This window comes from Gymnogyps californianus, chromosome 17, assembly GCF_018139145.2.
Source record: "Gymnogyps californianus isolate 813 chromosome 17, ASM1813914v2, whole genome shotgun sequence".
Taxonomy (NCBI): Eukaryota; Metazoa; Chordata; class Aves; order Accipitriformes; family Cathartidae; genus Gymnogyps; species Gymnogyps californianus.
In genome coordinates this window covers 6,514,009-6,538,313 of record NC_059487.1, presented here as the reverse complement: position 1 = coordinate 6,538,313, position 24,305 = coordinate 6,514,009, and the positions used below count along the sequence as shown (strand labels likewise).

The following is a 24,305-nucleotide window of genomic DNA, read 5'->3' as shown; positions in this document are numbered from 1 at the left end:
CTGCCTGGAGGAAAGGCTCCCCACAAGCAGCAGGAAAGGCAGCAGGGCCAAGGCAGCCGCTCATCCGCTCCCCTGGCCCCTGCAAGTGCTGGAAATAGAATTAAAGTCAAGGATGCTTTTCAGTCACCTCTTGGGGGGAAAAAAAGAAAAAAAAAAATCTCACTGCTCACGCAGTAAAACATTTCTTACAAAGAGAATTATTTACTGTGATCAGCTGGTGCTCTGCCTGAATACAAGTCATTAAGTCAGTTTGATACAGGGGACATGGTGAACCTCTGGCAGGCAGCAAGTTGCAGAATGAACGTGGCCTGGTCTGCAGCTTTTCTTGACTTTTTTCACCTCTGTGATGGCCGTGCCAAAAAAGCAGTGACATGAGGCTCATGTAGACTTTAAAACCACAATGTTCCTCGATTGACATGGATAAGACATGTTCTGTGTACTGAAAATCCTGGTTTTTAAGCCAGTTCTTGTTTGAGCATGTTGGGACACGGCCACCAAGGCTGGGTGAGCTGCCGGCAGTGAGTGCTGCCAGGGCTCTCACCCCCTCCCAAATCCTGCCCAGCCACCTCTGGGTGATGGTAAAAATCAAAAGGTTACCTTTTAAGCAGCAACCTGCAATTCTCATCTCAAACAGAAATGACTCAAAGCACCTCTGCTATAATTTTCTTTTTTTTCCTGCAAAATGTCATTTCTCCCTGATTCACTAAGCAGAAAACATCTAAATAATGAATTAATGAATCCAAATAAATCAGAGTTATTTTTCCCTAAGAATTCAGGGAAATTAGCTCTTGCAATTTGATTGCCAGTCTCACAATATTTGCTGTTCCCTCTAAAGCCCTGCTACCCTGGAAACACGTGGTTATTTGAGGACCACATTTATTGCAACCTCTGACGCAGCGGGTCCTGGGCTTTGCCTGCTCTTGTGGGGCAGTAGATAAATAGTCTGCCATCCACAGATGATTATGGTCACCTGTAAAGATAAAAAAAAACCCAAAACAGAAGAAAACTCACCCCGGTCCTCAAGGCATGCTGCCACATCTGCACACATAGATGGCATGTGATTTGACAACCATATTCCCGAACCAGCGGTGAGCAACAGATCACAGCTCATTTCAGCACACGCAGCAGCTGAAGGAGAAACTGTGCAGTAATGCATGAGTAAACAATATGCATCAGAATTTTTTTCCAAGCCATTCTCATGACTGGTGATTTTTAAAAGCGTGGAGTTGGGTGAGAAAGGGCTGGATGAGCACCTCATTAAAGCTAAATGTTTTCAGATACCTCCCTGAGCACAGGAGTGCAGTGCTCAATAATAAAAAAAAAAAAAAAAAGGTAGATCAAGGCCCTTTTTTTGCTGTTGGTGAAGAGCCTTGAATTGCTTGCCTGAAAGCCCATCACTCCGGTTCCGTGTTTGCTGCCCACAGGAGCTATCCCAGCCCTGCGCTCTTGCACTGCCCTGGGCACGCTGGCAGCAGCATCGCTGCCGTGTGCTGGTGCTGGGCACCGGAGGGGAGCATCCTGAGACGGGATGCTCGGGCAGAGCTCAGCTGTAGCACCTCTGTTGCGAGTGAAATCATGGGTCAAGTGAACACCTTAAACACACACAAGGCAGGCATGAGAGAGGAGCCGTGCTGCTGCGTGCGTGTCTCCAACAGGTCCAGGGAGCAGGAGATGTGGAGGGCACAGGGCTGCAGCCAGGCCCGGGCAGTGCTCCCCATGCCCTGCCCTGATTCTCTTTTCCCATGGCAGGAGGCACCCAGCCCCAAGCCTTCATTCTGGGGACAGAGAAAGTTTTGCCTACACTGCTGAGAGCAGCTTGTGACCCTTCCCATGATTACGGCAGTCCTCCCAGCCAGCTGCTGTCTCTGCCTCAGTTTCCCCAATGCTCTGGGACAAAGGGGACTGTTCCCAGTTTGTTCCTCTCATCTCACTGCACTTCCACGCCTCCATAAAGTTGCTCTGCAAGTGCCACACCAACCCCAGGCTGCAGGAGCAGCCGAAATGCATGGAGGCAAAGGAGGGCAGGAGTGGGGCAGGATGGAGGACTGCTTTCCTGAGGGGTGAACCCTCATGGACCCCCTCCTCTGCTGCTGCTCCTCCAGGAGCACAGACCCACCAGAGCCTCTGCAAACCTCAGAAAAGCCATATCCTCACCCCAAGGAAACAGCTTTTAAGCCTCACCTCTCGGGGCACACCCATAGTGGCTAGATTTTATCACGTAAACAGGAAATAACATACAGCCTTTCCCATTGTTTATCTGTTCCAGTAAGCACTTTTTGGAGTCAACACACTGATACTCACAACAAGCAGCTACCACCACCCCACGTCTTGGGCTTCCCTATGCTGGCCCCGACCTGCCGTGCCCGAGCATGGTCCAGCAGAGATGTTCAGCTGCTCCCAAGGAGGGAAGTGCAGTCAGGAGGGCTCAGCAGGATTCACCCAGCTCCTTCCCCACTGGCAGATGAGATATCAGCCTCTTCCCACCCCCTGCCCCAGGTTAAGTTCCAGGAAAGCAGGTGGCCCTGGCCCTTCCTGGGCCCAGCCCTTCACCTGAAGTTGTTTTGCCAAGGTCATTTCCCTATGGCTTGCCAGGATAAACCTTCTCCCTTCTGATTGCTGGCCTGTTTACTCCTGCGCCTCGAGATGAAGTTATTTCTGGCCTCATTTATGCAGGAGCAGCTGTTCAGCAATGCAAACAGGGGCTGGCTTTCCTTGGGGGTCCTCTTTGGGGTTGCTGCTTTTAGCTCTTGCCCCAACCTCACAGTATCTCGATGTCTTCTGCATGACATCCCCTGCGACAGGGAAGGCACGAGAGGAAGGTCACAGCCTGTCTCGCATTTCCTCCCCGCATGGGTCAAAACTGCTCAAAGGAGGGGGCTGGGGGGGAGACGATTTTTGTATTTGGGGAGGGATATAGAAGTAGGCAGCAAGAGCAGGTCGTTGCTGCGTGCTGTAGGCAAGGTGCAGCTGTCCGGCAGGGAGTAGGGCTTACTGCTGCCTACACTGGGGGCAGGCAGCCTGGCACACCTCTGCCTGTGGCACCGGCTGCCTGCTGGAGCGGGGCTGGCAGCATGAGCCCCGTGGAGAGCTGCCGGTCTCTGCCTTACCCCCACTCCCAGCGTTTCTGGATGGACAGCATTGTCTGAGTAGTGGGGCCAGGAGAAAGGCTGTCAGGAGTGGAAGTGAGGGGCAGCTCATGGGGTGCAGGCTTCCAGCCCCTGGTCTGGAGGGATGGGGGGTTTCTCCTCACCCCGAGTGGGACAGAACAGAAGCAGGCTGAAAGCCTTGGCCCCCATCATCAGACACCTCCCACCCGCTCCGAGACAGAGCCCCTCTCCCGCCTCCCTGCTCCCTTCCTCCCGCTCCCTCCAGGCGCACACGGCATCCGAAATAGCTGGGGTCCTGCGCGTCCCTGGTGCCCGGCTCAAAATATCTCAAGTGGGCTGGCGGCAGGCACCGAGGGAGCAGCGGAAGCCGCCGGACCCCAAGGCTCTCCGCTGAGGTCACCCTCGCCACATCCTCCCCACCCTCCGGGGGAGAGCTCTGCACCCCAAACCCCTCGGCCGGGGCCCGGCAGGAGCGGGGAGGCGAGGGCGGCCGCAGCCTGTGCCAGGGAACGAAGTGCTGCGGGGCTGGCCTTTGGCACGGCGCTGCCGGTGCCGCTCCGCCCCTGCCGCAGGCAACAGGCGCTGCTTCGCCGGGCACCCGCACCTCCGAGCACTGCCGCCGCCAGCACCGCCCCGGGAGCAGCCACCCCACCATCGGCAGGGCTGCCGCAGCGCCCACGATGGCCGTGGAGGCTCTCGCCCCGTGGACCGGCAATGGCAGCGGGGCCCTGTGCCCCGTGGACACCGCCTTCGCCCAGAGCTTCTTGCCCACCATCTACCTGGCGGTGATCCCCCTGGGGCTGGTGGGGAATGGGCTGGGGCTGTGCCACCTCTGCACCGGGCCCCAGCGGGGCGCCCGCCATCCCCTTGGCCTGCTGGTGGGCAACCTGGGCCTGGCCGACCTGCTGTACGTCAGCACGCTGCCCTTCCTCGTCAGCTACTACCTGCAGGGCAGAGTGTGGCTCTTCGGGCAGGGCTGGTGCCGGATCACCCGGGGCCTCTTCCACCTCAACCTCTACGCCAGCATCGGCTTCCTCACCTGCATCAGCGTCCACCGCTACCTGGGCATCGTGCACCCGCTGAAGGCACGGGGCAGGTGCCAGGGGGCAACCTCTTCGGTGTGGCTCAGCACAATGGTCTGGGTGTGGGTCATCGCGCAGGTAGCTCCCGATTTCACCTTCAGCAAGATGGACGACACGGGGACGCGGTGCCATGACACGACGGGGCACGAGAACCTGGGCGTTTACTTGCCGTACACTGCGGCCGTCACGGTGACTGGGTTCGTCATCCCGTTCCTCATCATCATCGGATGCTACTGCCACGTGGTGGTGGTGCTCTGCAGGAATGACACCGTGGACCTCAGCCTCAGGAGAAGAAGCATCAGACTGGTGATTCTCGTGATGGTCCTCTTCTCCATCTGCTTCCTCCCCTACCACATCTTCAGAAACCTCAACTTGTTGTCTCGAGGCTGGCAGCTGCAAGGGTCCTGCACACAGGCTTTAAAGAACATCTACCTTTCCTACCAGGTGACCCGGGGCCTGGCCAGCTTCAACAGCGCCCTCAACCCCCTGCTCTATGTGATGACCAGCGAAGACTGCATGTCACGTATGAGGACCATCTACCAAAGAGCCAGCCAGTCCCTGGGGTCCACCTTCAGGAGGAAAACCTCTTGCCAGGCGGATGAGAAGACGATGAGCATCATTCTTTGTGAGGAGGAGGCTTCTGATGAGCTCTGAGGGACACGACACCCCCTCCAGAGGATGCACCACTTCAGTTTGCGCTTGGCCGCTTCTTGGGAGCAGCCCCCCTCACCTTGATGCCTGTTTTGCAGAGAGACGGTGACCGCAGCATCACTGGCTCCAGTCTCACAGAAGGGATAGACAGGACTGCCGGCATCAGAGAGCGAACTGGGACCAGGTTTTAGAGCAAAGCTACTCAACCCAACCATTTTGCCTACAGTATGCCTGTAGAAAAGAGATGATCATTGCGTTTACTCCAGTCCTGAAGTATTTCTCAGCCCAGCCTCCAATGCAGCGGTCCGAGCTGGTTAACATCCCCCTGGCTCCCTGGCCGCTCATCGAGCTCCTCAGTGAGTGAGCGATGCCTTGTTCCCCCCGCTGCATCCCCTCTCCCCCACTGGACGTGGGTTTGAGACAGGATTCCCTCCTTCTCCTAAGGAGAAGGCGCCAGTAATTAACTACCTGCGTCGCAGGACAGCTGAGAGGGTGAATTTTTGCAGGAGGGGGGAAGTGCTTTGGAAATGGAAATATTCATAAAAATATCAGGCTTTAAATATACGACTAAGCTGTGCCAGTTTCTGGGTTAGTTGTTCCTGGGCGACTGAGCTGCTTCAGGATCTGTGTTATACTCTACTGCCCACCTCCTTCACAGAAGAAAAAAGAATTTTAGCATTACTCACTCTCTTTTGGAAGAGCATATAGCAGACAACAACAAATTGGCATTTTAAAGTTTCTGGAGGCTGTTGGTCGGGGGTTTTTTTTGCAAGGCGAATGACTGCAGTAGCCTGAACCACTGCTTTCAGCAGGCAAATCCCAGGAGAGTTTTGAAATCTTCAGGTGGGTGGCTGCCTCTTATGCTTGCATCCAGCCTTGCGAGGGGATTAGACATGTCTATTAAAAATTAGACATGCAAAAAAAGAGAAGCAACACTGGTTTGAAGGCTTGTGAAGGCAAGATTCGATGCGAGGGCACTCTGTCTGTCGTCGCCGGGGTGGGCCATGGGGATCTCTGATTCAGGGGGAGCAGAGCCTCCCGAGCAGCATTTTGGTTTTTGCTGTTGGTATTCCCCACCATGAACAGCTTGAACGTTTCAGTCCTTGTGAAAGGAGCAACGTGATTTGCAACAGCAGATCTTGCAGCTCGGCTGAAGGAAGTGGATTGTGAGTTAAAATCAGCCCGTTCTGGGAAAGTGCCGACCCATGGACGCTGTGCTCTTTGGACCAAAGCCCGATATTTATCACGGTCATCCTCGCACAGACCCGTCTTTGCTGCTGCGTGGAGGGAGCCACGGCTGGCTTTCAGATGGAGTTAATATGTCTAAAGTGCAAATAAACACATAATGCTTTCAGTCATGAGTCATCTGGCTTCTTTTAAAGCTTTATAGGAACACAGGAGCCAGCTGGCCTGCGGGCTGGAGCAGGGGCCCGCCTGCTGCAGGGAGCGGTGACGAGTTTCCCAGGGCTCTGCAGATGGGGAGCTGCCGGGAGCGCGGCGAGACTGCAGGCAGCCGGCGGAGAGCAGTGCTGGGCCAGGCATGCACTAAGGTAGGTCCCCAGAGTCTGCTCAGCACCAGGCATGGGTCCGGCAAAGCCCTGAAACTTTCAGCTCCCACCTCATCCAGAGGAAACCAAAAGGCAAAGCTTAAATTCCCAAATGAGATGTTCTTCTGTCTCTGCAGTAGGGAAGATCTTTGGGACGTTAGGAGCGGGTCTGGCCTCTGCTGCTTGCACACACTCCCCGGATCTGGGCTTCTCCAGAGCTCTGAACTCTTCTCCTCCCTTTCTGAAAATATACCCATGCCTCCAAAAGCTGTCCAGCTCTTCCGTGTTCACACATGGATCCCATCCAAGATGCTAAAGCTCCCCACAGAACCGGCCTCGGCTCCCCACAGCCCATGACAGCTGCAGCAGCCCATCACTGCACCCACTTCGTGTGTGATGGATTGACATAAAGCATTACTGCACCCCTGGGGAGGGAGCACTGCATAGGAAGTGCCAGCAAACTTTGCTCTCACCCCCTGCATCACTGTGCCCAACTCTGTCTTCTCCAGTGCCCCCTCGTGTCATTGTTAATGATGATTTAAAGATCTGTATCCTGAGAAGGATCTCTGAGCCCCAGGGACAGTTGCAGCCATAAATCTGCTCATTTTTCTGCGTCCTGCATCTGTCAAATCAGCAAAAGCCATTAAGGATCTGTGTGTTGGGCCGATGCCCCTGAGATATGGGGGGGGTTTTTTGTATCTCGTGCTTTGCAGTCCCCTTGATTCTCAGACAATGCTGCTTCCTCCTGTCAATTGCAGGGATGAGCTCCTTCCCTTTATTAGCTGTGTGTGTAATTAAGGGCCAGCCGCTGGCACAAGACCCGGCATGGCCGGCTTTTGCAGCTGGTGATGGAGCAGCAAAGCAGCCCTCCTTCCTCCAGCCCTTGCTGTCAAGGGAGGCTCCTTCCCTCGCAAAGAGCAGCCGCTGCTCTCTGCGGGACACTGCAGGTGCATGGTCACCGCTGGGGACCCGCTCAAAACACGTGGGCACCACTGACCCCACAAAACCTCCCCAGTGCTCTTTATCACCTGGGAGCAGAGGGGTGGGATTGCCCCTGGAGCAACCAGCACGGGCAGCTCTTGCTCTGTGCCAGCCCCCACTCATGGCACGGGGAGGTGAGGACGTAGCACGTGTTTTGGCAGTGGGTGAGGGGACAGGGAAGGTGGGGAGCTGCCATATTCCTCCTTCCCCTTCTCCCAGCAGCGCTGCCAGCCGTTGGCAGGGCCATGCACAAGCATTCGCTGCTGGCAGGAGGGGGGCAGTGCCCACTGGAGTTGCTGTGCCGTGGTTGCATCCTGAACCAGGCATCAGCCTCGGTTCCTGGCTGGCACAAGCGCAGGGAGAAGACCTGAGCAGAAGACCTGCAGCAGCGCCTGGGCCGGCACCCACCCGCTCAGGGGCTGGCTTTGAGCCAGGTCCTTTCCCCTCTGCTACAGAGACCTTCCAGCGCTGTCAGGTTCCTTTACACGAGCTGCACATCCTCATGGGGTGAGATGGCTCTGCAGGAAGAAATAAATTAATTTCACCTCTTTTGGGCTCCTGGCTTAAGATGATCTGAATGTTCCTCTTTCCCTCCCTTGGCTATCTGTTGCTGGACTTGAAGATGCCTAAAATCAGGTGAGAGGAATCCCACCTGTACCGTCTGCTTTTCCCACAGATTCTCTGGCACAGTGGTGGAGCAATGAACTTGTCTGCAAATCCAACCCAAACACAGATTTTTAACTCCCTTACCCAGATTAGACCCAACCAACAAACCAAACATGGTGGGAATTCTCCTGCTGACATTAATGGGATCAGGATCAAGCCTGGAAATTTGGCAACATTTCTTGCTTCATTAAATAAACCCCTCTTGGTTGAGGATTTGTTGCACACACAGTCAAGATTTGTTATGTTAAAGAGAACTTTTGAGCTGACAGCCCAGGGAAGCCATTCAGGCAGAATTAACAGGCACACATACAGATGCACAGATGTACAACCACTTTCTTTCCCTAAAATGCAAAACTGTTTTTCTTGGCATGCAAAACACTTTACAAGAAGAAAATATCGCTAGCAGCAGCAGCTAAATGCATAGGACTCAAGTCTGTTTAAGTCTTTATTTCACTTTGCACAGATTTCTAAAAAGAGACTAAAAAAGTCATGTTTCCAGGGTCTTTGTTTCCAGAGGCACCCAGCAAAGCGAGGGGGCGAGAGGCTCCCGTGTGCAAGCAGTGGGGAGCGGGAGTGAGCAGTGAGTGAGTGCTGCGGGAGCCGCAGAGACTCCTTGAGTTCAGCAAAATGATTGCCAGGCCTTGTTTAACAGCTGCCGGCTGCAGAGGTACAAGACATTAGCCTGCTGGAGTAGGAGGATTTGCCCCCACCAGTGAATACAGAGTTCACGGTGTGTGATACATGGCCTCTGGCTGAAATCTGGCTCTGACCGAGCTGCCCACCTCACGTCAGGGGGGTTAGTATGGCCAGTAAAGCCCTGTGTGCTAAATAAGCGTGGGTAGGCTGCCCTGTGCTGAAAACATGGGCTTATGCATTTGTGTCAGACTTCCACAGCCTGGGGGAGCAGGAGCTGCTGCTCGGACAAGGGCTGGGGGGGCCAGGGACATCGCTGCGGGACTGAGATGGTGCACGGGGTCGCTGCCGTGCAAACAGGGCATCTCCATAACGCAGGAGCCCCCAGGCCCAGGCAGAGGTGTGAAGATCACGTGCAAAGCTGGAGGAGAAGCAGCGTGAGCAGGAGGCTCCCGCAGGTCTCGGCTCCCTGTTACGCCGGGCACCAGGCAGCGGGACTTTGTGGTGCATCTTTTACGGCGTGGTGGGAGGCTGCAGTGCGCACACAAAAAGGGATGAGTCACTCAGGTCACTAATGAAAGGTCACAGCATCCTCAGATTCAGCGAGAGGCATTTATTTCTTCAGCAAAACAATTTCATTGCTAAAGTACCTTTGGCTACAGGGACAACAGGCCTGACAGGTTATCTTATTTACCAAGGATATCGATCAGACTGGGGAAGGAATAGTAGATGCAATTACTCCAGGTGACCTGGGAAAAAATGGTAAATATACCTGGGACTGGGTGCCATTGGTGAAGATTTTAATAAAACAGAAAAGTCTGAGTCTTTGTCTATGCTGTGCAGAGTGATTTGGCATCTGGGAGACCAACAGCTTGTGAAGAAGAGCAAATCACATAAATAGAATAACATTTAGCGTGACTGTGTGAGGCCATCAGTCTAATATTATTCCTGCAGTGCATGCAGTTATAAATAGGTGATGCTGTGTAGCGTGGGACCTGGGGAGAGCGAGAGCTAAGGAATGCACTTGCAGCTCGGTGGCAGCGGCGCTGCGCAGCTTGCAGCTGTAACACGCATTTGTATGTGCGTTACAGAGCGACTGCGGCTGCACCCTGCAGGCAGGGATTTGTCCTGGAGGACTTGGTGAGCCCAGGCTTAATAGAGATGTGCCATTTTTCAGACCATACCTCTAAATATCCCCCAGCAGCAAGCGCTCCACGTCCCTTCCCATCAGTGCTGCTCATTGCTCAAGGCCGGGGTCAGCACAGAGAGCAGGGCAGCGAGAAACCCCCGGGAGCTGCTCTGTGCACCACGACCTGCGCTGCCTTCTCAGCAACCTGGGAGGAGACTATAGTTTGAATTTCGCCCAACACCTCCGCTCTGCCCCGACCGGGAGATGCTCAGGTCGGATCCGGCTCCCTAAAGAGCCCTTCGTGCCAGGGCGCAGCCCAGCCAGCGTGAAATTCTTCTGCTTGTTTGGGCTCATGGGCAAAAAGTTTACCCTAAGGAGAATCAGAAAGCTCCCAGGCTTCTCAGTAGCACCACAGCTCCTCCTTGGAGAGGCTGCTTCCATGCTGTGCAGAGGACTTCCAAGGACAGGAGACAGATTAACTCCGTCCTTGCTGCCTTTGCTCTGATGCGGAGGTGCCGCTCAGCAGAGGTGGGGGAGAATTGCACACCACAGCTCCCAGTCAGCTCTTACCAGCCCAGACCGCCCTGCAGCACCGCTGTGCCTCCAGTCCAGGCTGTTTAGGGTGAGGAGGTCCCATGGCAATGGGAAGCTGCTGGCACAGGGGAGAGCTCAGGGGTAGGTTTGTTGGTGGTGATGCCAAGAGCCAGGCACTGACTGAATGAAGCGTTATTTGGTTGTGGAGGCAAAAACCTCCCTATAAAAGAGTGTGCAATGCTGGGATGGCAACACAGTGCCATGCTGAGAGCCCAGAGGAGCCGGGGATGTAGAGAGCCCTTGGGGTACAGCTCATCCGGGTGCCTGGGGCTGTCCAAGACCCCAGCGGGTCTGCAATCCCCAGCAGGAGATGCTGCAGCCTCCCCAGGGCTGCTGGGGGAAAGCATCTTTCTGTGTGCAAAGCAGAAACAACAGTCCCATCACCATAGCCACTATCCCACTGCACTGAGCTGGGAGGTGGGGAAGAGCTCTGGGAGGTTTGCCCCAGGGTGAGCTGCAGAACAGAGACACCACCAGCACAACGTGCACAGCGAAGGAGAGGGCCCCCATGAGCTGAAATATTAGGGAGAAGTCTGTGGTTTAACCCACCTGTCCACAGGGATAAGCATGAGCCATTCTCTCCATGGCTGGATTTTGTGGCCACAACTGGTGGTGGAGGAACCAGTCTCTGGGTGGGTCAGTGCCTCTTCCCCCTCCTTGCCAGCTCTCTATTTCATAACTCCTCATCCCCAGATTTACTGCCAGTAGCTCTGGTTAGCCCCAATGGGAGCAAACCCAGCAGCAGGGAAGGCAAGAGGAGGGTTTATTTTCCTTTCCAGTGCCGCATGGGTGAGGAGCAGAGGGTGGTTCATGGATGAACCCGAGAAGCAGGCTCAGCCTGGGAGTACGGGGCAGCATCCTCTCCCAAAGGCACAGCACAGGGATGAGCGATGGACTTGCAGTCATATCAGCACCTGCAAATCCCAGGCTGGGGGACAGCTCGCAGCTCTCAATCTTCCTACATAAAGAGGACCATTCACATGCGGTTCCCAAGCCAAAAACCCAAAAATGGCCATGCTCTGAGTCTGTCGCTTGACCCTGTGTGGCGGTGCCCTGGGGGGATACCCAGACGAGCATCGTCTCCTGTCAGTGCTCAGCGCCTCAGCTCCCACCCCAAGAGACACTCAAACAAGCTAAGTATTTCAGAACCCAGAGAAGCCTCTGGTTTATTTTCCCATTTAGCTCAGGTGGTTTGCCTGCCTCCAGAAAAGCCTAGTGTTAATTTGATTCCCTATAACTGATTCATGGCGGATCTGGCGTCCTCATGCCTGGAACAGCTGTGATTCCTGTGCCGCCATTTGCTCTGCCCCAGGGACACCGCACAGCCCCTGAGCACGGCTGGAAAGAAAGAGCCAGGGCTGGAGCAGGGGACAAACAGCTGGGCCAGGCGCACACAGGAACATCTTTGCATTTGCAATTCAGAGAGGATGTGTCTCATCTCCCCAATTAATCCTTCCAGAGAAAAGCCTGGAGAGAAGCAGCTGGAAAATCTCTGCATATAAACAAGACTTAGTAAAATCTGCAATTTTGAGGTGGAGGAAGAAATATGTCCCCAACACGGTGCTTTCACCGCAAGAGGAAAACAAATATTTTCATTTTGTTATATTCATTCCCCACCGGGAACCTGCTGTGCTCTCAGGCATGGCGCAGCTGGGAGCATTTTGACAGGGCAATTCACAGCTCCCTCGGCTGGGAAATCGCTTGTGGCCCCAAAGCCAGAGCTGCTTCTGGCCAGTGGAGTCTGGCGGCTGGAACCAGCCTGTGGAGCATTGCTAGCAGGGAAAGAAAAATGCATCTTGGTGGAATCAAACACTATCGAAATAAGTTGGTGCCTGGCTGGGAAGCTCAGTCAGCATCTCAGCGCCGGTTCCCTGAGCTTCAGAGGCAGAACAGGAAAGGATGTCTTGAGTTTTACTAATAAATGCACTTTTCCCCAGTTGAAGTGCTGGGGCCAACTTGTTTCCTACCGGGTTATTTTTAGCATTAAAACGAGCCATTTGGTGTAAACTGTCTGCCTGGGAAGCAAAGTCCCGGGGTGGCAGACAGGACTGCCGCAGCTCCCGTGCCACGAGGTCACCGCCCGGCTGCTGGCACGGCCAAATCTCACCCTGAGCACGGCTCAGCTCGCCGGTGGGACGGGAGCCACCACCGTTCCTCCCTCAAGCACACCCAGGCAGGCACGCCACACGTGCTGCCGGAGCCGGGAGCTGGCAGCAGCTGCCTCCTGCCCCAGCCAGCCCACGGTGCCCTGCAGTGGGACCCACTGCCCTGCCGTTCCCCTGTGGCAAGGTGGGTGCCATGGGACCCGGGGACCTGGTTAATGAACCAACCATGCGGGCAGACACCTTTGGCACTGAAGCCACCCACAGGGCTCCCGGCAGGGGCCGCAGTGCATGCCAGAGCCCATCGCTCACCCAGGGGTGTCTCACAAGAACCCTACAGCAGTTCAGGACCTTTCCCGTCCCCACCGTGGCAGGGGCTGCCTTGCAGGACAGGGGCGAAGCTGTCACCGGAGCACCCTCCAAAAGAGCCTCGCATATTTGCAATTCATTCCCAGACCCTTTGGCCCCCCACCCTTGACCTTCCTGGCAACCCCGTGGGCTGTGATGCAGGGAAGTCATTTATAGCATCGCGACACTGTCACGGTGGGAGCAGAGGCGTGCTCAGGATCAGGCCCTGCTCTCCATTTGGCCAAGGGTTTGACGTGGCCGTGTTTCTATGGTGAGTCTGTGGTCGTGGCCGTGGCAGCTCATCTCCAGATAGCCTTCCCAGGGAGCGGGACCCTTCTCCAGACACGTTCCCAAAGCCTCTCTCCTTTGTCACTGGGGCTCAGTGGCTCCTCGCAGGGACCAGCCCACCCCGGCACCGGCAGCAGCACCGCAGAGCCTCCCGCCGCCGAGCCCCAATCCAAACTGGTTGCCAGCTCTGATTTACAGGCTCTCAGCAAATATTTCCACAAATTTTTAAGCAGGGGCATTATTATTTTATCTTATTATTTTATTATTAAAGCCAAGATCCTCAAACCAAAACAATGAACCAACTAAAGTGGCTGAGATCAAGAACTTGCTACAGCAGAGCTGCACCTTTCCCGTTTGGTTGTGGTCCAGGCACTTTATGGCAGGTACTTTGTGCCTGGCTGATGTTCAACTGACAGCTTTCCAAGCGTATAAAAAACTTATTAGGCTGAAAATAGAGTTTGTGACCATAAACTGTCAAGAGCACTGTCAGCATTTCCAGCCCAGATCTGCTTCGTGTACAATCACTGGCAGATCAGGCCCCGGGGGGAGCAGGGGTGGGGAGGATGGGGCTGTGCAGCCCCTTGCAGGACCCGTTTTGGGTAGGAAGGGTAATTGGGGAAGGCTCACTAATGGGCTGTGGGTATCAGGAGGAGGCATGGCTGAGGTTTAGCACGGCTGGTACTAGGCAAGGCGGTTGAAGACAGTCATACATGGAGCTGTGTCCACCTGCCCTGGGGTTTGAAACCTGCAAGCCACATCCATGGTGACCACGCAGAGGCAATCTGCATTTTCAACCAGTTTATATCCAATGCTTCATTAATTCCCTTGCTGAGCTTCCACATTACAATGCAGAGTAAAGCGCCTGTAGCTGTCCGAGCTACAAAGAGTCAGGGAGGGAGGCAGCGGGGAAATCCCAGAGCCGAGAGAAAGCCGTGAGGTTCCTGAGCCTCCAGGAACCCTGAGCATGGCCTGCAGGACAGAGACAAGCTAGCTCTGGCTAGCAGGAGGATATTTTACAGGAAGATTTATGGAGTCATGGGGCAGAAGCAAACACTGCTACATCCAGCCTAGATCTGGTCAGGGACTCTGTGTCCGCAGAAGAGGACATCGCCGTGACCCCTCGTGCGGAGAGGAGGGATCGCTCCCTGTGCCCGGCTCACAGTGCCGCCTGGTCTGGGACAGCCGAGCAGTGCTTGGAGTCCCACTCTCATCTGGGCAGCTGCAGCTGGTTGTTATTCATATCTCGGTATCTAATCCTTTTTAGAAATTAGCTAATCCATTGCTTTAAAAATATCCTGTGGCATTGCAAGGCTGTAATCTTGGTATTAAATGGCATTAAAGCCAGAATAGCTGATGCTTTTACTAAGGCAAAAGAAAACATCTATTTGGTCTTTAAAAATAACCAAAAGAAGCAGAGCACGCCAGGATGGTCCCCAAGTCCCCAGAGAGCTGGAGCACCTCGCAGCCAAAACCCGGGGAGGGGGCTGACGCCTGCCAGAGCCTGTCCTCGGCCCTGGCTGGCACCCGTGGGTAGGTGGGCAGCGCAGCCGGAGGTGCGACAGCAGCCGGTACCGCGCGTCCCGCTAACGTTGACCCCTTTGCTCGGGGACCAGGAGCTGTCTGCGCAGACCGAGGCAGCGCTGATGCCCGAAGCAGCTTGAGCGAAGCTGGAGGGATGCTCCCACCTCTCTCCACGTACGTCGGGCTGTGGGACCGACTCAAACAGACCCACACTGCCACTTCCATTTAGCATCTTTCGTCTGAGACAGTTAAGCAGCTTTGCTTATTTCAATCCATTAAAACTAGAAAAGCTTTTTAATAAATTCCCCGCCAGCCTGGAATTAGTAGATGCGGGCCAATTAAACACATTAATTAGGCACTGGTTTAAACACAGATGAGGTTTGGCTTTGTTTACCAACCTCGGAAGGAAGCAGCTTCTCAAAGTTCGCCTCCAAAGGACGGAACAAACAAGGTACGTTCGTTCCCAGTCACAAGCACCTTCCAAGAGAAACACATCACTTTGACTTCTATTTTATTTTCAGAGCTCTTGCTTTCTCTCTGCCTCCCCATGCAATAAAAATGAGACATTTAATCTCATAACGCAACTTCTCGCTGGAAATCAATGATAAAATACATTATCTTGCCTGGCCTGATCCTGCGGCTCCAGCCTGACCTTTCTCAAGCGCAATGAAGTCGGGGGAAAGACAAAGGTTGAACTGAGGGAGCTTCCCAGTGGGAAAGCATGAAACTTTCCTCCTCCTCAGGAGGGACTGCCCTGCACAACAGCGATGTGACACAGTTTGGTCTCGCTCATGACCCCATGCTCACTGCATGCAGGAAAAAGAAATGCGTGAGCCACAGAGCAGGCTGATTTTGGCACTATCTTAATTATGAAGCCTACGACCCCATTCAGAACACAGCGCTGCGTGCGTTACTGCCACACAGTCCTGGTTTCATCACCGCTGGGTTTGTTACTGGGGGATTTCTTATTAGGAGATGGATCCTGTTACCCTCGTTCCTTCGGAGCAGCATTTATTCCACAGGAGCCTGTGACCTGCGTGAGGTCAAAGCAAACCCCAAAAGGAGAAACCAGCGATGTCCCAAGCCCCCGTGGGAGTGATCAGCAGCCATTTCATTGTGCCCGTTGCTGAATGAGAGCCTCTTCCAACTCTGCTCCATCGATGGCATCCCCGTTTCCAGAAAAAGGATTTGCCCGAATCTCTAGAACTCCCCACATAGCAGGGAAAGGCTGTGCTGAGGAAAGACCTGTGCCACAAGACACTGCCAGGTGAGGATTTCTTCTGGGGTCAGCAGAAGACTTTGGAGCCAACCAAGTCAAGACTCAAAGAGAACAGGGCTAGCAGAAACTGCCCCGAGGAAGCACTGAGAGCTGTTCATACTGCGGGGGTGAAGATGGCCCCTCCTGCCCCAAATGGCCCCAGCCACAGGGAGGGTGAGCCACAGACCCCCTCCCTATGTAGGCAGTGCTTTGAGAAGGCCATGCTGCACCATCTCTGCCCAAGCACTGCTGGCTGTCATCGCAGGCACATGTTTGGAAACAAACTGTGGAGGATTTACGTAGTCCATGACCATCTAGGATTGATGCTGCTGCTGCTGCTAAAGGAAACTGTGCAAGTAGCTTGTGCCTATCTTCACCCGTGGCTGGAGAGCATCTCCCAAGGTTTTGCATGCTTGAACCTGCACTGGCATGCTGGCCCAGCATCTGCACAGAGCAGCTGGCTTTGGATAACATGCTACAGCATCAGCTTAATGCTCCAAATATTACCTGGGGACCCAGAATTTGACCTGCAAGGCACTGGAGGCCCCAAACCCCTCCTAAAAGGTGTGTGATAGGCACACGGTGATGCGATCACTGTAAGAACTCCTTCCTCTGTAATGGAACCAACAGGAGCTCAATTAGCAGCACTGTGTCCTGTCTTCAAGGTGGGATGTCATTGCTGACCAGTGGAAAAAGTTACCAGCAGCTGGACGGCAGCAGGTGAAGCATATTTTCTCGAGCAGGCGGCCCCCACATTGCTCTGGGTCTGGAAGTTTGACAGCATCCCAGGCCCCATTAGCAGGGCTGCAAACGACACCACAGAGAACATAAACCAGACACATTCCTCCAGCGGAGGCTTTGCCGTGTGATTTAGGAGGCTGCAAGCGCTACGATGTCGAACAGCAATCCACCGACAGCTTGTGCTGCTGGTGATGGATGCCGGAGCCTGTATTTTTTCTTCAATAACAACTTTCACTAATGGTGCTGGCACGGAGGCTCGGCAAGGAGGAGGGAAGTGGCAAGTGTCCAGGGTGAAAAAGAGTTCACGATTACAGCGGGAAAGGGCACCGTGTCCCTCGTGCTGGCCGTGGAAATGCAGAGGACAGGGCTGGAAGGGGCTCCAGGAGGGCATCAAGTCATCCCCTGCTCCAGGAGAGCATCATCTGTACCCAGAGCACTTTCAGCAGACATCCAGACATCTGCTTATCTTATTTTTAAACTCCTCTGGTGACGGGGCTGCCACAATCTCCCCAAGCAATCTGTTCCGGTGTTTCACTGTCTTCATGGTTAAAAAGTTTTTCTTATATCCAATTCAAACCTCCTTTGCTGCAATTAAAGCCCTAAGCATCTTGCCCTCTCCAGAGAGAGAAGTGAGATGGATGAAGAGGGATGTAAGCCTGCTCTTTGGTTTGTTTTCCTCATTTGTTTTATTCCCAGTCAAAAGAAGGAGAGTTGATTTCTTGAAGGAGATACTATCTCCTGCAACATACAACTCAGAGAATTATCTTTCTGTTTTTAGAAGTGAAACATAAGGGTTACATAAAAGCTCAGGAAACCAGTAATGAGAAACAGGGTCCTCACTTTGCCGGGAGGACCTCACTCTGCCTCCCACCACAGCTAATTTCCCCACACCTCAGAGCTGACCTGGGCTGTCCACAGCGCATCAGCGTGGGCAGGCTCCGCTCGCCGCCCCCCACGCCAGCCCAGGGCTGGTGGGCCCCGCGTCCCCCCGCACCTGCAGCACGTGATGAACACGCCGGAGAAATCAGCAGAAACACCGAACCTGGTGATTTTGTTCCTTTCCGCTCTCTTAAACCAGCACTGGACAGAGCAGGCCAGACCACCCGCTCTGGCGACGGGCTGGAAAAAGCAGAGATAACACAACTAACACGCACCGCCGCGTGTTCCTCGCTGCCGTGGGTGTGAAGCGGCACCTCCCCGCCCTGAGCCCGATGGATTACCGGAGGCGAGGGCTGCCCGCATGGGGATGGCACCGCAGGGCTGCGGGAGCAGCGGCCGCCCGCACAACCCCAAAGGTCCCCGCTTTCGGGCAGGGCAGGCAGCGAGAGCGCCGGCACAAGAAGCCCCTCCAGCCTGGGAGCCCGCCGCCGGGTGCAGCTCCGGGGAAGGGGGCCGTTGTTAATGTCAGCGGCACGGGGCGAAGCGCGGCCTCGCCAGGGCTCACCTGCGGCCTGGGGCTGCCGGCTCGGGCCCGGTGCTGGGCTCGGGGCACGCAGGGGCCACTCTCGGTGCGAACGGGAACCGGTACCGGCGCCCGGAGGAGCCGGGGCCCGGTGCGCGCAGGAGGCGGCACGCGGTGCAGCGGGCCGCGGTGCGCGGGGCGCGCAGGGGGCGGTGCGCGGGGCGCGCAGGCGGGGCGCGCAGGGGGCGGCGCGGCGGGCGCGGGGGCTGCGCGGCGGGGCCCGCGGGGGGCGGCGGGCGCGGGGCCATGCGGAGCCCGGGCTGAGGCGCCGCGGCCGCCCCTCGCCATGAAGCGGCAGAACCTGCGCACGGCCGCGCTCATCCTCTGCATCTTCTCCTACCTGCTGGTGGGCGCCGCCGTCTTCGATGCGCTGGAGTCGGAGGCGGAGAGCGGCCGCAAGCGGCTGCTGGAGCAGAAGCGCGGGGAGCTGCGGAGGAAGTACCGCTTCTCCGCCGACGACTACCGGGAGCTGGAGCGGCTGGTGCTGCAGGCCGAGCCGCACCGCGCCGGGCGGCAGTGGAAGTTCGCCGGCTCCTTCTACTTCGCCATCACGGTCATCACCACCATCGGTGAGTGCTGGCACCCCGGCCCGCGCCCTGCACCCCTCCGCCCCCCTGTCCCGGCACCTCTCCATCCCCACGCCCCTGCACCCCATCATCCCCGCATCCCTGCGCCCCCGTATCCCTCCATCCCCGCACCTCTGCACCTCCACAACCTCCCACACCTCCACCACCTCTGGGTGCCCCAGGACGGCCCGAGGGGGGGGGGGGGGGTTGCCTGCATCGGGGCGGCAGGTCTCGCCCTTGCAAGGCTGGGACATCTCTTCAGGCCACTCCCCGAGCTGACCCTGTGGGACCCCCAGTGCCCAGCGGTGGGAGAGGTAATCCACGGGCAGGCTGGGGGCCAGCCGGTTCTGGGGGATGCCGGGGTGCTGCTATGGCTGGGGCCACGAAACGTGCACGTTGTCCCAGGGAGGCGGCAGCACGCGGAGTTTCTGCAGGCACCTTTGGGGCAGGCAGCTGCAGGAGTTGGCGGGGGCGTAGGAGGGCAGAGGTGGGAGCCGCCTCCGTCCCCTGTGCAGTGTTGTAGCCAAGCTGAAGAGCTGGGCAAGAACTGTTGGCTTCTTTGCCAGCTCAAAACTCTGGGTGTTTGGCTGTACGAGACCTGCTTCAGGGAGCCAAGACAGCCACCAGATGCTGAACCTCGCTCTGCCTGCACGGGAACCTGCAGAGAGATGGGTGTCAGTTAGCTTGGAGGGGGGTGATTGAATCACATTGAACCCCCATGTAGACACGCTTACCCATACTAGAGCACAATGCCTTGGTTTGCCCACTTCAATTTTGCAAGAGAATGAAACTAAACTGAATGAGGATTGCCTTAGTTCTAGGTGAGATTAGCCACATGGGAGTTGAGCATTGTTTAATTAATCCACTTTTATTAATCCATGCACCCTGAGCATCCCGTGGGGGTAGACAGGCTTGGGATCCTGTGCTCATGTCATTGCTCGTGCTGGGATTTCAGTCAGCAGACGTGTTTTGGAGGCAGGAACCCTGAGGACGAATCCTGCCCTTCCACAGCCAGCAGCCACCTCCTCCTCTGTAGGACGGGGCTCAGCCTTACTGAGGGGCTTGGGATGGGTGAAATACGTCTGGTAGCTGAAAGCATCATCCCTCTGGACAAGGGCTGGTGCGATTAACTGCGCGGTGTTACCAGGGGACAAGAGGTGGTGGAGGGGCAGGTACCCTGCAGGCCCTGCCCCGGGGGGCTCCGTGTGCCCCCACAAGACGTGGTGTGGGGTTTGTGCAGCTGGCAACACACGTGGCCAGCAAACAGCGATGGGTTCAGGGCATGGTTACTGTCAGGCCCCAGCAGGAGGGTAGGATGGATGGCTTCAGTGAAAATCTCCATCATCTCATGACAGGTTATAGCTTCATTTACATTATTTTTCTGTTGACTGTGACAAACAATTGCTACACTTATCACACACCCCGCGCGATAAATAATTTCAGCCCAGGTGCCATATTTCTAAAATGCTGGCACGTCACATCTCTTTATATTGGGCTGTGCTCCAAATCTCAGTTTTAACGTTAATGTAGCTGTGTTTACTCTTTCTAATTCCCTTTGTCATTTTGAAAGCATCAGTCAAATGCTCTTTCAGCAGTCTCTCAGGGTACAACTCTTTTTCCACTTACTGCTCTTCTGGATCATTATATTTACCTCCTCATTGCTGTCATTGTATTATCTTGTAGCCTAGGACCCGATAATTGCACTTGGTTATTAGGCTTGGATCTGACTGGGGGGTTTTTGCCACTGCAGTCTCATATCTGCTCTGTATTCTGTGAAATGTGGCACGCAGGCATTAAGTTTATCATTTTTGATTGCATGGGTTTATGAACAGACAGAGCAATGAGAAACCAGCCCCTGCCTGCCTGCTTGCAGTTTGGAGCACAGCACGGTCAAGGATAACGCTGTCCTCAGCCTCCCAGCCCTGTCCCACTGCAGGAGTTTCCTGGAGCGGGAGGTGTGCTCGGGAGCCTGGGACAATGTGGTTATCATCCTCTGGTCTTCCCATCACTGCGTGCTAACAGCTTCCCTAAGAGTCCTGGAAGTCCACTGGCAGCAGAGACAGAGGTGAAGCCAAGTCACAGCTTTGAACAAGACTGAGAAATAAAAAAGGGGTTTTTTCCCCGCACATCTTCATGCAAAAGTCACGTGGTTACCTGGAAAAAGTGAAAATATAAATAGCTGTTTGCAAAAGGCCACGCAGCAGCGCGGGAAGGAGCCGGTGCTGTTCTGCAGGCGCCTCCAGAAAGGAAGTTTCCAGCCCCAGTAGTTTCTCATAGAAACTCGAAAGAGCGGCCTGGATGCCTTTGCATGCCATTACTCCCCACGCTGCGTGACTGCCTTGCACTGAGTTAGTTACTCATCCGCTTAGGTCAGAGGCCAGCGATTTCTGTTAAGCTTATATAATTGAGGTGGGCGCAGAATCACTGAAGTCCGGAAGATTGCGGTGAATACCTCATTACGACTCATGGTGTAATTGTGTGTGTCCTTGAGTCACAGCTCTGAAACTTGGAGCAAGGTGGGGAAATTAAATCTCAGAAGGCGTTCAAGGAGAACCTTGTCCTCCCTGAGCTCCTTGTCCCCGGGACAAGGGCTGACAGGGCCACGGTGGCATAAATACTTCCCTGCATTTAAAACAGCACAACCCCTCCTCCCCAACGGTCCGGCAGTGCTTTAGGTCTGAGTCTCAGTGACACTGGAGTAAATCCAAAGTTGCTCTGCAGAAGTCCTCCCAGACTTAGCTGCTCCTGCAGGGACTGCCCCTATAGCGCAGGGGCCCTACAGCTCCTATCCAACAGGCCACACAGCAAATGATCGTATAGCTGAGAGTCAAAGATGCACGTGACACTGGAGGGCTCAGGGGACAGGAGGGGCAGGAGTGGGTGCCAGGGGGAGGTGATGATGACCCTGCAAGGGCAGTTGTGGACAGGACTGGCTGGGCACGTACCTTCCCGCAGGGTGACCTGGCACTGTGGGTCTCAGCATCCTGCAGAGCCTCCGTCCTCCCTCGCTGTGGGGATTCAGGTTACCCTGCAGACCCGGCACTGGCATGGCATCATTGCCTCTAAATTGCTCATGAGCTGCAGAAGGTTTGCAGACCCCAGTCGAGCTCTAGGGCTCCTCTTGGCCTCCATGACCTCACACAAGCTCAGGAGCTATCAGGAGGGCACCTTCTCTCTTTAGAGGCCAAATGAGGTTCTGCCCACATGATACTGCGATGTGCCATCATCCCAAAGGATGTGGCATCCCATGGCCCCATTAGCATTGCCTGCAGATCTGCTACTGATTCATTTTCCGTTTTCCCCCCATTCTCCTACTGCTCCTCTTGGTCCCAGGGCAGCCTTGCTGGAAACCCCAGTGAGGGCTTGACGCCTGCCTTTCCTCTTTCCTTCGCAGGCTATGGGCACGCCGCCCCAGGCACGGATGCCGGCAAAGTTTTCTGTATGTTCTACGCCATCCTGGGCATCCCCCTGACGCTGGTCATGTTCCAGAGCCTGGGGGAGCGCATGAACACCGTTGTGCGGCTGCTGCTCAAGAAGATCAAGAAGTGTCTGGGCATGAGGACAACCAATGTCTCCATGGAGAACATGGTCCTAGTCGGCTTTCTGTCCTGCATGGGGACCCTGTGCATCGGCGCAGCAGCCTTCTCTTATTTTGAGGGCTGGACTTTCTTTCACGCCTATTATTATTGCTTCATAACCTTGACCACTATTGGCTTTGGAGACTTTGTGGCTCTGCAGAAGAACGAGGCTTTGCAAAAGAAGCCCCCGTATGTGGCTTTCAGCTTCATGTACATCCTGGTGGGCCTGACCGTCATCGGTGCCTTCCTCAACCTGGTGGTGCTGCGGTTCCTGACGATGAACTCGGAGGACGAGCGGCGGGATGCCGAAGAGCGAGCCTCCCTGAGGAGAGCCCGGAACAACATCCACCTCAAGCCAAAAGAGGACAGCCGAAGCAGCAATGCCATTTTTCTCCCCGTGGAGGACAGGACGAGCCAGATGAACCTCATCCCGCTGATCCAGGAGGACGCGGAGAGGCAGCGGCGCCAGTCGGCCAACTCGGCAGCCGCAGTCCCCTCCTTCTGCACGTGCCTGTGCTACAGACCTCAGCTGTGCGGCAGCCCGGTGCCCTCCCACCCCGAGACCCTGAGCTGCCACACCAACCCCGTGTATTACAACTCCATTTCCTACAAAATTGACGAGGTCTCCCTGAGCACACGGGGTCAGACCGGCTCTTCCCCGGGGAGCACTTTATCATCCAACAGCCCTCGCTGCCGGCAACACCCCCGGCTGCGGAGGAAATCCATCTAGGAGCACGTGCCGAGCTGTACTCAGCGCTCGAGTCTTACTATGATGATAAATTAAGAACAGAGATGTCAGGCCCTTCTTACTGCTCTCATTTCTTCTGTTCCTCTCCCCTTTCAGCTGGCAGCCAGCCCCACGGAGGGTCCAGCAGGAGCCTTTAAACCCTGTTGAGAAATAATCATTCCTTTTTGCAGGCACTGAATGACATATTGTTAGTTTTAATTTGCTTTTTCCTCCCAAGTAGGTTCAAGCATTTGGGTCTGGCAAGAGGCCCCCGATGTGAAGTCCAGCAAGCTGTAGGTTTGCTTTCCCACCTCCCTGCTCCCCAAACTGAGGCACTGCTGCCCTCCCACCCTGCCTGACCTTGGCCGTGGCTGCTGCCAGCACATGCCTCTTGCTACATGGGCTGGATTGCACTTGCTGAGAACATATCAAAAGCAAAGCCCGTGTTAGTGAGCCCCGCAGGGCTGGGGATCTTTAAGTCATCCCCTGACACCGGGTGCAGGTAAGTCGGTGCCACGCAGCAGGTTTGCAGCTGGTGGGTGGGCAGGGAGAGGGGGGCAGGAGGGGACGGGGCTGCAGTCCTGCTGCTTGGCACATGGGGACAGCTTCGTGGCACTGCATCTCCCATGACCAGCCCTCCAGGTCTAAGCTCAGGCTTGTGGCTGGCTCAATACTGTTGGAAGCTGGAGGTCCATACACTCACCCACTTACCCACCAGCACACCTTACCTCGCTACTGGTAGGTCCTCCAGGCTGAGCTGGCTGGTGGGATGCTGCGTCCCGTTCTCAGGGGAAGCTGAACCCGTCCAGCCCAGCCATAGCCTCCTCTGTCATGAGCCCAGACTGTGCTAAGGGCACAGCCCCAGGGAGAGCCTCCCTGAACCGTACAGAGGCACCTGCAAAGGGTTTGGCCCTGATGAGATCATTAGCTAAAATCCCCCTTTCCTGCACCACCTTTCCTCCAGCCGGCAGCCCAGCATGCGTGCCTGCTCCTCGCCTCCTCCCAGTCCCCACAAGCCCATAGGTTTGCGCTCATTGCTGCTGGGGTTATCAGAGGCGGGGTGATCCCATCTCGGCGTGCGTCCCCAGGCGGGATGCGGTACCCGCACAGCCCCACCTGGGAGGCCGCTTCAAGCTGGTGCCCCCCGACATGGCCCACGTCCATTCTGCCTCGTCTGCAACAAAACAGGACTGGGCTCTGACAGCAGCAGCAGCTCCGTTTCACTTTTTTCCCCCCAATAAACAGACATTTCCACTCTTAGTTCTACCTAAAATACCCTCTGAGGGGGTTTTCCCAGAGGAAAATCCCCTTTTCCTGGTGGGGA

The 24,305-nt window shown here is 55.5% G+C and overlaps 2 protein-coding genes across 2 annotated transcripts; both read left to right on the top strand.

Annotated features, from left to right (window-relative positions):
• Positions 1 to 3,787: 3,787 nt before the first annotated feature.
• LOC127023114 (P2Y purinoceptor 1-like) lies at positions 3,788 to 4,843 on the top strand. The gene has a single exon (XM_050907036.1). The coding sequence runs from the start codon at positions 3,788 to 3,790 to the stop codon at positions 4,841 to 4,843; it is 1,056 nt and encodes a 351-aa protein (XP_050762993.1).
• Positions 4,844 to 18,396: 13,553 nt separating this feature from the next.
• KCNK15 (potassium two pore domain channel subfamily K member 15) lies at positions 18,397 to 23,206 on the top strand. The gene is made up of 2 exons (XM_050907345.1): positions 18,397 to 18,679; positions 22,071 to 23,206. Exons 1-2 carry the CDS (start codon positions 18,397 to 18,399, stop codon positions 22,982 to 22,984), a joined length of 1,197 nt encoding a protein of 398 aa, XP_050763302.1. The 3' UTR covers positions 22,985 to 23,206.
• Positions 23,207 to 24,305: the final 1,099 nt, after the last annotated feature.

Excerpts from the sequence above, each read along its gene's own strand:
- LOC127023114 (XM_050907036.1), top strand. The coding sequence starts at position 3,788 with ATGGCCGTGGAGGCTCTCGCCCCGTGGACCGGCAATGGCAGCGGGGCC.
- KCNK15 (XM_050907345.1), top strand. The coding sequence starts at position 18,397 with ATGAAGCGGCAGAACCTGCGCACGGCCGCGCTCATCCTCTGCATCTTC. Across the intron at positions 18,680-22,070 it reads CACGGTCATCACCACCATCG|GCTATGGGCACGCCGCCCCA; the intron begins GTGAGTGCTGGC and ends TTTCCTTCGCAG.